This window comes from Accipiter gentilis, chromosome 19, assembly GCF_929443795.1.
Source record: "Accipiter gentilis chromosome 19, bAccGen1.1, whole genome shotgun sequence".
Lineage (NCBI taxonomy): Eukaryota > Metazoa > Chordata > Aves > Accipitriformes > Accipitridae > Astur > Astur gentilis.
The window spans coordinates 24,380,871-24,392,542 of record NC_064898.1 but is presented as its reverse complement, the minus strand read 5'-3'; the positions used below and the strand labels follow the sequence as shown (position 1 = coordinate 24,392,542).

Sequence of the window (11,672 nt, the reverse complement as noted above, 5' to 3'; positions counted from 1 at the left end):
GATGGGGATGGGGACGGGGATGAAGATGGACCCAGCAGGGTCCCAGGGGTGGAGATGTCCCATGCACATCCCGTCTGCAGCCCTTCCCGTGGCACCGAGTCGGTTTTGGGGGGACCTCTGCTTGGTTGTTGTTTTTGATTTTTTTTAATGTGGTTTTGAGAACCCACCTTGACACACTTCTAAAGGTAGAAGGCAGCTGAAAAGGCTGAAAAATGCTGAGCAGCCAACGTGGCAATGCTGATGTGGTGGGGCCGTGAGCTTGCAAGCCTGCGTGGTCACAGTGAGCAGTGGCAGGTGGACCAGAAGGTTTTATGCAGCAAAGCACCCAAAAGAGACAGAGGGGCACAAACCCCTCCAGCCAAGAGAGACTGACCTGGTCCAGTTGGGGTTTTGGGGGCTCCAGCGAAGCCCCGTTGTGTTACTGGTGACCTCCAGATGCTGTTAGTGTACACAGCAGGCCCAGACACACAGCTGTTTTTCCAGATGTGTCTTTAGGACTTGGTTAGCCTCTTTCTGCTGCTGTCATCTCATGGCTTTCTGGGCTGGATCTGCCCTTTAAAACTCGGGCTTTTGTTTGGGATACCTTGATCTTGAGCAGCAAATGACAGAGCCCCCCCTAAACCCACTAGCTATTTTTTTTAAAATGCTGATTTGCCAGGAGAGTAGCCCACCAGATATATTGTATCAACCCAATATAAATACATACTATGTAAACCAATGTATTATATAAATCAGTAACGGGTCGGGGGCTGATTTTGGTGGCGGGAGGTCAACCCAAGCCCCGGGCAGCACGTCTACAGGACCACGGCTCCCTCCCATGTTCCTCCCCAGCCGTTGTCCTTGCCTGCTCCTCCCTTGCGCCTGTAGTAGAGATCTCTAGCTCAAGTGGCAGAGACTTGTGCCTTAGGTCCTGGGTGCAGGGCCTAATCCTGACCGTGGGGTATTGGGGTGGGAATATTGTGTTGCCGTGGAGGAATAGGCAAAGCACGGACAGTGCTATGGATAAAGTGAGCCGAAAGTCTGCTAGAGAGGACGCTTGGGATTGAATCTCTGGCGTATACTATCATATTCTTTTATTGCCTTTCCTATATATAAATAAAGGAAATTAATTAATTCAACATAGAGGCTTAGATTCTTATTGCAACGTTCATAGCTATTGTGCTGATGGGTCAAGAAAGAGATGGGGAAGCTGATGGGAGACAAGCATCCAGCCTCGTGGACATGGGACAACCCTGCAGAGTGGTGGCTTGGAAGAGGGGAGCAGGCAGAGTTGGGATGGGGACACCCAGCCCAAAGCTGGGTGCCCCCCGATTGCAGATCACAATCCTCTTAGTGATGTTTTGTAGATGAGCAGTGGAGTTTGTTCGTTGTATTTAAGTCTGCTAGACTTAAAGCAGTGCTAAGAGGAAATAAATATGGACCCAAAGCTGAAGTTAGACAGAAAGTAGAGTGTTTCCTGGTATTATTAATAGACTTTTATGAGCCTCCTGTCCAAAGAGGTTGCTGAAAGCTTTCATGTTGCTGTCATGCCAGCTCCTTGCTTTCTGCTGGAGTGTCACCTGGAGGCATTTTCTGCGCCTCGTGCTGAAAGGTGCTTTTGCAGGAGACTGTCTCTGCCTTGATGAGATCCTAATCTAAATAATCAAGGCAGATAATCAGCCCAACATGGAAGATGCAGAGGATGTATCATAGCTACGCTCTTCCCTGAATATGTCTTGTTTTTTCCTCAAGATTGGACTTGATGATCTTAGAGGTCTTTTCCAAACTTAATGAATGATTCTAATGATTTTGTGAAATGAGCAGAGGCAAACTGTACGCAGCGCTCAGCATGGATGGCAGCCTGGATAGTTTCAACGGTGTAACGAGGTGGTCTGGTTTAGTCTCTGTTTATTTCCTAGAATTCCTAGCATTGGACTTCCCTTTTGGACTCAGTCCTGAACCTCTGTTTTCACAGCATTATCTACAGTTGCTCCCTGATCCTCTCCCCAAAATAATTACTATATGTATGGATATAATATAAATATGTATTTATATGCATATATAATATACACATATACATACAAGTGTCAGATTGTATAAATACGTGTAAGATATGAGTAATATACTAAATAACATACACTAAAGTTTGCATTAATATACTTTATTAATACTATTGATTATTATTAGTAGCATGAATACTATTAATATGCCATATGCTATATTATTATAACTATACTATACTATTAGTAGTATACTATAATATATGAGAAGTGTTAGTAATACACAGCTAATATTATAGAATCATAGAACCATGGGATGGTTTGGGTTGGAAGGGACCTTTAAAGATCACCTAGTCCCATGCCCCTGCCATGGGCAGGGACACCTTCCACTAGACCAGGTTGCTCCAAGCCCCATCCAACCTGGCCTGGAACACTGCCAGGGATGGGGCAGCCACAACCTCGCTGGGCAACCTGGGCCAGTGCCTCACCTGCCTCAGTGTAAAAAATGTCTTCCTTGTGCCCAAGCTAAATCTATGCTCTTACAGTTTAAAACTGTTATCCCTTAACCTGTCACTACAAGCCTTAGTAACAAGTCTCTCTCCATCTTTCTTGTAATCCCCCTTTCAGTACTGAAAGACCACAGTAAGGTGCCCCCAGAACCTTCTCTTCTCCAGGCTGAACAACCCCAACTCTTTCTCAGCCTTTCCTCACAGGAGAGGTGTTCCAGCTGTCTGATTATTTTTGTGGCCTCCTCTGGACCCGCTCCAACAGGTCCCTGTCTCTCCTGTGCTGAGGACCCCAGAGCTGGACGCAGAACTGCAGGTGGGGTCTGACCAGAGCAGAGCAGAGGGCCAGAATCCCCTCCCTCGACCTGCTGGCCACGCTTCTTCTGATGCAGCCCAGGATATGATTGGCTTTCTGGGCTACAAGCGCACATTGTCAGCTCATGTCCAACTATTCATTCCCCAGTATCCAGAAATCCTTCTCTGCAGGGTTGCTTTCAATTCATTCAGCCCCCAGTTTGTACTGATACTGGGGATTGCCCCAACCCATGTGCAGGACCTTGCACCTGGCCTGGTTGAACTTCATGAGGTTCACGTGGACCCAATCCTCAAGCCTGTGGAGGTTCCTCTGGATGGCATCCCTTCTCTCTAGAGTACCAACCACACCACTCAGCTTGGTGTCATCCGCAAACTTGCTGAGGGTGCACTCAATCCCACTGTCCATGTCACTGATGAAGATATTAAATAGTATGGGTCCCAGTACGGACCCTTGAGGGACACCACTCGTTACTGATGTCCGCTTGGACACCGAGCCATTGACTGTTATTCTTTTGATGCAACCATCCAGCCAATTCCTTATCCATCTAATGGTCCATCCATCAAACCCATTTCTCCAATTTAGAGGTAAGAATGTTATGGGGGACTGTATCAAAGGCCTTATAGAAGTCTAGTATAGCATTAATATAGTATGTTACTATCTATGCCATACCAATTATAGTATATACTGTATTAATATTAGTGTTAGTAATAACAGTAATATTTGTATAGGGTATATCGGTAAAGTATATACTGTAGTATATACAATCATTTGGCCTGTAGTGTCACAGATGCCCCTGGCCGAGGAGAGCCCGCAGCAGTCCTCAGCTCCACGTTCAGGATCCCAGATATGCTGCAGATGTGAGGTGATGCTACTCTTGTCTAAAAATGGGGATTACGGGGGCTATGCTTTAGGGAGGTGTCTTTCCCCAGGTGTCTTTTTTTTTTTTTTAAGTATATATAAGTATCTTGAAAAGGGGGGTTAAACTTTTAACTTTGGGGGAAAAGATTTGTTCTTGTGCTTAAGTTTTACGAGTGATTTGGTGTCCTGAGCTGGGGCTCGCAGGTGCTGAGCTGGTGATGGGTAAGGAAGGCAGTATTTGTCCTCACCCTGCACACACCAAAGTGTGTCCTTGGAGCAGATATACAGTATGAAATTCACATTAGCAGCTGAAAAACACACAGTTTGGATTCTGGTATCAGGAAAAACCCTAACTGCATCCTAAAGACCCTCATTGCACAGAAAGGACACCTGAAGCTGTGGGAGATACTTGGCGACACGCTGGGAAGATGCTCTGAAAGCTTTAAAAGTGCTGCGTAATTCAACTTGATCCATTCATTTATTCCCTGTTTCTCTCCCCACTCTGAATCCATGCTGGGAGTCACCAGTGAGAGATGTCTTTTTATTATTATTATTCTTTTATTTTCCCATTGCTTTCCCGCTGCATATACAGTACTTAAAAATGAGATCACCTTCATGTCAGGGATGTACCATGTTTATTAACAGCAAAAAAAAGTATTATCTAGGCTTCACTCAAGACCGATTTACAGGATAAATAACTGTTTCAAATTACTTTAAAAAAAACAAACAACAAAACCCCGAAGAATAAATTAATAACTTAAGTGATTAGCTGTCCACAGTGATTTGAAAACTTAATAACCATTCAAACAGTGACACCACAAGAAGACACGTACTGTACAGTTTGCCACAGATTACTCTTGTCCTTCCTTCTACAAATGGAAAAAAAACCAAAACAAAACTCCTCTTTAAGAACAGTCATAGGCTTTGAAACACACAAAACATCCCTGCGAATCGGCTGCCGACGCGACGGCTTCAAAGCCAGGGCTCCGACCCCCCTTCGCAGCATGTTAAGAAACAAATGGAGAAAACTACCCTAATTTGGCTGGGTCCGTTCCCACGCAACGGTGCCCAAAGTCAATGGCGACCCAGTGACTTCATCAAGGGCTGGGTTGGGTGGGATGTAACTACTCTAAAGGTTTGGTCCTAATCCTACGGGATTCATCAGCAGGCTCCCTGTGGAGCCCAGAGTCCTGCTCCCTTCCCCTCTCCACGACATGCTTCAGCCACCACGTCCAAAGGGCTCTCGAACAAAATGTGGTATTTTCAGGGTCAATGTGGCAGCAGAATGCTGAAACTGTGCAAATGGCTTTTCCCCCACCCCCCTCACTCAGGAGAAAGTCCTGCCAAGTTTTTTTTCCACCTTGGCAGTTAAGGATGAGGGGGTTTTAAAGAGTTTTGCAGAGCGGGATGTGCAGCGTCATGTGTGATGCTGGGCATGACAACGGGGTAGCACCACATGCTGCCTGGCCGTTGCATGCAGACTCAAAACAGCTCCTTGCATTATTAGATGTCAATTAATTACACCTCACGACACATCTGTGAAGTTGGGAAATAAGTATTAAAAATCTTCATTTTACAAGACAGAGAAAAAGAGGGATACAGAGTTCAAATGAACCCCCTCGTCCCACTTGAAGATAAAGTGTGGTGTCACCCAAAGAACGACAATAAAAATGATGGTTTCTTACCCCCTGGTCTTGGGGTAAACCTCTCCCACACAGTCAACCCACTAGCCTAGAAACAAACCCGTTATATGTTAGCAACGGGCTGCATCCAAAATTAAGAGCCTGCTGATTTGAAGCAAGTCCATTGAGAAGTACTTTTAACTCAAGAGATGGAACCATGTGGCCCAGCTTTTGCTCCAGATGTTGCTGGCTGGTGTTAAAATTTGGACACCATGTGCCAGGACTGACTGGCCATGGGTTGGCAGGGGGAAAGCTGTTTGGTGACACCTTGCTACATATCAACTTTTCTCAAGAGCAGCCACTGAAGTAGCAACCTGATTAACAGTACAACTCTAGGAGTTGCGAACAAGGAGAAAAAATTGTGACTACAAGGATGAGACACCAAGGACAAGCTGATGGAGGATTGAACTGCTCCAGGCCAAGGAGAAAACATCACCAAAAGGTGCACATCTCTACCTGCAAGACTCTCATTAACAGTTGTAAGACTATTGAGTACACGTGGGCAGGTTAGTGCTTTCCAAGCAGAGAAGAGAGGCACATGGACTCACCAGGGGCCCTGAACTGGTTTATTGGCCCTTATGATTTGATGCTGGACTGGTCCGGCTGATTTTCTTGTTGGCTCTTTGATGGCCATGCATGTCGTCTGGCTGGGTTTGGGGTTAGGCTCTGCTCTTCACCCTTCCCATTACAGTAGGGAAGTAGGGCTTCTCCATAGGCACAGCCCCACTGCACCCACCTCAACCAGACAATATCCCTCCAATGGGACACACAGTGTGGGGAAGTGTCAACTTTTACACGGAATAGCAACATCACTAGGTGGGAAAACATCAACACAATGCAAGTATGACTTGAGAAAACCATCCTTTTACTCGCCTCCTAGGCCAGGAAGATCAGACAGGACCTGGGAGCTAAACATCTTCCTACCAAAGTCTACCACCACGTAAGACCTGGGCATGGCTCTACCCCTCCCAAAGAGCCATGCTCAATGGATGGCCAAAGCGAGCTAACTCTTCCCAGTATGCTCAAGGGACTGGGACACCAGGGTGTAGGGGCTGGTGTGGGGCTGCAGAGAGCTCTGAGTTGATGTCTATCCTAAAAAATTTACAGGTTCAGGCTGTTGCCCAGTTGCTTGGACTGTGTGTCTGTGTCCTGAATGACTTGGTTTGGGCCAGCCAGCTCTCTCCCAGGTGCAGGGGATGGCCCCAGTGTGGATTAGGTCCCCTCGCTGGGGGTATGGCCCTGGGGTTGAGCTGTGCATTGCCACTTGGTTTCATGACCAGAGGAGAGGTCTTGGCCCAGTTTCAGATGCTATAGGGCTCTAGGCAATACCTTTGGCCCCTTCCCTCACATGGAGGAGTCTCTGCTCAGCCCCAGCAGCTCAGGGTCTCAGGGTAAACTGGAGGGAAGAGATGTCTCTAATCCCACCTCCAGCTCCAAGCAGTCACCTATGGGGTTGATCCAGCCTGGTCTTGAAAAGCTCCAAGGATAGAGGTGGCACCTTGCAGGACAACCCCGTGAAGCCATGGCACTGCTGTCCCATGACCAGTTCACAGGAGCCCCAGAGCAAGGTGTCTCCCAGAATATCCACGTCCCCACCACTGGTAGGGCCTCTCCTGCCCAGCTCAGAGCTGGGTGCAGGGACCAGGGCTCCCTGAAAGCCAGAGTGCTGAGGCATCATGTTGTAGGGTGGGATGACCCCCTCAAGTGTGAAGTGCCCTCGGTAAGTCCGGAGAGCGATGTGAGCTGCCCTCACACCAGCTCATGGCTTTTACTGAACAAAACCCCACTCCACAACCCACAAATCTTCTTTACGTATCTGACTTGAAACTCATGCCAAAGGGGCACATGGTGAGAACCAAGACTCAAATCTTGCTGGCAGACTCCCCTGCCTTCTCTCCTCCCAACGTCATGTTACCCTGTATATAACCCTTGTCAGTGGCTGGTGGCACTGGGTCCAAATCCATCCCAGTTAGCCTCCAGTCAACCCAAGCCTTAGCCACCTTTTGGTTCTGGCTCCGGATTGGGCCCTATCTGCCAGACACTCAGCTTTACCCTGGCACAATCTGCACTCGCGTGTATTTTCTTTCTCCAACTTGAGACTAAGCCTAAGCCTGGCATCCATTTAGAGCTGTAAATGTGTTTTCTACCAAACACTCAAATGTCAGTTCAGAGCAAATCAGCTCCAAGACAGCTCACACATCTCACCAGACAAAGGAACCACGAGCAGCAGTCATACACTCACAGCAAGGGATACACGCTTTTGGAGACTTCTGCCTTTAAAACCACCAGCTTAGTCATTTTAAAGCTCGGGGAGAGCTTTAAGCCATGGCCCTGGTACTTCATAAAACTAAATATTGAGGTCATGATGGTTGTCCCACGGACAACCCTTCTCCATGAGCACACACACACACACACACGCAAGCATATCCATTTTCTTAAATGGAACCGTAGAGCTGAAGAGCAGGCTCTGACGTGAAGGCTCAAGCCATTTTAATTGCAATTAAATGAATCATTTGCAATGTTCTCGGCTTCCTAAAATACCTATTTCTAACAAAAGAGTCAGTCATACTTGAGCATCCAAGTATAGAGTGGATGTGATAAACTCAATGCCTCCAGGACAAAGTTCTTGGCAGTCCGTGTAATTAAACCAGCTGCTTTTCAATATGGTTTAAGACTAAATACTGAACAAACATTAATCATCAGGGACTGCTGTAATCAGCTCAGCAACCATCAGGAATGACTATTTCCACTGCAGCCATTGATTACTTAACGGCTTCCAGGAGGGGTTGATATAGTCAAGCGTATATGGCAATGCATAGAGTCTATGGGCTGCTACTTAGTTTGGAGGGCCATTTGCTTGATGCTTAGCAGGGAAAAAAATGGAGGAATATATGTTTCTGGGAAACCATAGGCCTCACTGCAAAGCAGAGAGGAACCAGCAACCAGCAGTTGCAAAATAGCTACTTCTGGGCTGTTTTGGTCATTGGTCTGCCAAATGCAAAGCGCCTGTTACTGGGGATGATCATGAAAGCATCAAAACAGGGGGTCTGAGCCTGGGAAAAGAGCTATCCCATACCAGTGCTTGCCCCATGAACAAATACAGACATTTGTGGGACATGGAGAAAAAGGACTAGTTGCTCCAGTACCATGAAGGGCTTTTCCCATCTTAATTAACGCTTTGGCTTCAATGTGGGAGTGGGCACTGGATGCATTCAGTCCCAGCGCAGAAGCACAGGGCACCAACTCAGCAAAATACATCCCAACCCACTGCATTGTCTCTCAAGCCACTGCACCATCAGAAATTACTACTGCTGCTGCCTGCCCTCTTTCAGGGTACTTTTGAGACTTGCTGAGCTCCCCATCTCCTAGGTGGAGAAAAAGACTCAATCTGAGCATGGGCTATCACTTAATCTCTCCAGGCTTTTGGACCAGTTCAAGATTTTTTTAGCCTGGAGCTGCGCTCAGTTTCATCTTGAGAATAGTTGCACTGTTTTACTCAGAGACCCAAAGCAATATAAAGAGCTATTCCCCAAATTGCTGCTGCAATCCACCCCAGACATGGCTGTGTTTTAGTGTGAGAGGAGGAGAACAGCACAGTTTTGGCAGGAAAATACATCCAGCATGCACCATAACCCTTCTCCCCCAACCTCATCTTCCTTTGTGTCTGCCTAAGAGTTCAGAGGATGAAATAGGAAAAAAATCAGCTTCCCACTTGAGTAATATTTGCTTTTTGGTGGGGATGGGGAGCTTGCTACCAGCCAGGTGAATGCACACTTCAGTGAGCTCTGGATCAAGCCCGATGTTCAGTCTCCCCCGAGATGCAGTGATGAAAGGGGCTATAGAAATACGAAGCACTCTACTCTGGTCTTCATTTAATTATCTCACCATGCAAGTGTGCAAGCCCCCAACAAGAGGCAAAGGCCCTTGCAGGCTGTAACACACTCCCCAACCTTCAGAAAGCATCTGGCTGTGCTAGATCTTCCCCTTTGGGTCCTTTTTTTTTTTTTTTTTTTTCTCCTAGATGATTATTATTTTTACCATAAGCATCAGGATATTTGCTTCCTTATTCCTGTAAAAGGCCAACACTTCAATGTCTTAAAAGGGTTGTCAGAGTTTTTCCATTAATATCCTTATTTTTCATGGCATGCAAGAAGAAAATATAAACTGCTGTTGGAAGCTTAGGACTTATTTTACCAGCATGCAACCCTTTAAGGGACTGGTGTCCTATCCCCATATGGGTCACATCTGGCCTCTTCCAAACTCAGACCAAGATTAAACGAATGTGTTAATGCTTAAGCATCAATAATCAATACAACTTGGTGGTGTTGGTGGAACATATAGCCTGTGGTGCTGGGAGGGGTTCAGCTTGAAGAAAGAATAGCTCCAGCTACTTAATAAATATTATTACCTAATCTTTCTAATGTCTCCTTTGTTTGGCTCTCGGTTTGCAGTCAGCCTGTTTATTCATGTCAGCGCTTGCTGTCTGGCAATCAGGCTGCTCCATGGCAATCATTAGTCCTTCCTGTTTTCATGAGATCATGAATTATTATCTCTGCAATAAACGGTCTCTTCCTTCTTGGCTCTCTGCACTCGGCAGCTGCCTGGGGAGCAATCCCAAAGCCTGGATGTGTCAAGGATGCTGGCAAGGGGCAACAGCAGATTCCCACCCATAATTAGAGCCTAGGGTCGTTAAAGTCAACAAGCCCCATTTCTGTGTTGAAGAAACATTGCTGAAAATGGAGAGAAAATATCTAGTCTGGCCCTTTGCACCCACCACAAACCAACCATCATGCTACATTAAAGCTAATATTGAAACACCTTGCCCTGACTCTCCTGACCAGCCTCTTCCCAAGCCTAAGGCCTCACCATCAACCAACATTTCTATTGCTTTCCTCCAAGATACACCCCACCGGACCTCCTCACCCAAGACCAACCTCTGCAGTAGAGCATCCGCCTTCTCCCAGTCCTCCCAACAGCGTTCCACTCCCTCCTTGTCACTCATCCTCGTGTCAGTCCAGATATACAGTCTCAAGAGCCTCCCTGCATCCCTTGTACTCAACCACAGAACTTCTCATGACAGCCACAGACGTAGGACTCTCACTCGATGGGCTTCTTTTGGTGCCACAAAGGGCAGATTTTGGTTCTCAGAGCCAGATTCACAGGCGATTGGTTTCAGATAGGCAGTGGGTCAGGGCTTAAATTCTGCCACCCAAAGCCAATCTCTCCAGCCCATTGACTTTGAGAGATGCTGGAAAGCATCAACAGGCAGAACACACCCCAACAAACTTAGCTGTTTCACTCATGCATGCATGTGTGTGAGCGTGTGCTGGCATATATGTGTGTGTGTGATGGGGCAAGTCTCGGGCTTCTAAATCAGCTCAGTTGGACAGTCTGGATGCTCTTCAAGCTCCTGAAGATTAACAACCACAACCAAAAACACAGGGGCTGTCCCAACAGGAGGAACGTAGCCCTCAGAGGTTTTGAACATATTATTTACAAGAGACAGGACAACAAAAGTGATTTCAAAAGGAATGGTCCTTGCTCAGTTTTGGGATTGGGTGGAGGCAGAGAAGAGGGCAACCATAAGGAGTGGGGAATCAGAGCTGGGGAATGATGTCCTATGAGGGATGCTGGAAACCTGCATGGCACAGTTTGGGGGTACGGTATGGAAGAAGACGGGGAGAGATGATGCAGTGTTAGCACATACAAGGTGGCTTTAATAGCTGTAAGCAAAAAATGTGTAGGGTGAAACCTGGTATTGCTAAGTCGAAGTTCCTGGATAGTGCATCCAGCAGCTAAAGCACAAACCTAGCCACCGAACATAGTTGGTCTTTATCACTGGCAAACAGTATCCGCCAAGTCTTCCCCTGAAATTAAGTTTCTTTTTGTCCTAAAAGAAAAAAAAATAATGAAGACCCCCTCCACAGACAAGTCTTAGAAACCCAGCCCAAGTGGAGCTGGCAGCCTGGCCGTGCCCCAGATGGGGAAAACCACTGGGACATTTCCCTGTTTTGCTGCCGGCCCCAGGCGCTACTGCTTCGTGCTCTTGGCGGGCTCCGAGGACTGCCGCACGTCAGTCCACTCCTGCATGGTGCTCTGCAACGCCTGCGTCTTCTCCTTGTCCACTTGCACGTAATCGACCTTCTCATCTGAGGCGACCGAGGAGGTGGAGGGCTGCGGGGAGGAGAAACACGGCCACCGCCTGGTCACTCGTCAGTTCTCTGCTCTTCCCTCTCGCTCCTTCCCGCATCAAGACCACGGGTGCTGCAAGACCACCGGCACCTCCCCTGTTTTCTTTCAGACTCCATAGCCCACCACCCTCCCTCTAACC

The 11,672-nt window shown here is 47.2% G+C and overlaps 1 protein-coding gene across 2 annotated transcripts in view; it reads right to left on the bottom strand.

Moving 5' to 3' along the window:
- Positions 1-4,277: 4,277 nt before the first annotated feature.
- Positions 4,278-11,672, bottom strand: part of GAB2 (GRB2 associated binding protein 2) — a 98,102-nt gene continuing 90,707 nt past the window's right edge. Inside the window, exon 10 of one of the 2 annotated variants that reach the window (XM_049823236.1) lies at positions 4,278-11,515. In XM_049823236.1, the coding sequence (XP_049679193.1) occupies positions 11,372-11,515 (144 nt within the window). In that variant the 3' untranslated portion in view covers positions 4,278-11,371. The remainder of the gene's footprint in view (positions 11,516-11,672) is intronic. The other variant, XR_007508848.1, reaches the window with a different exon arrangement.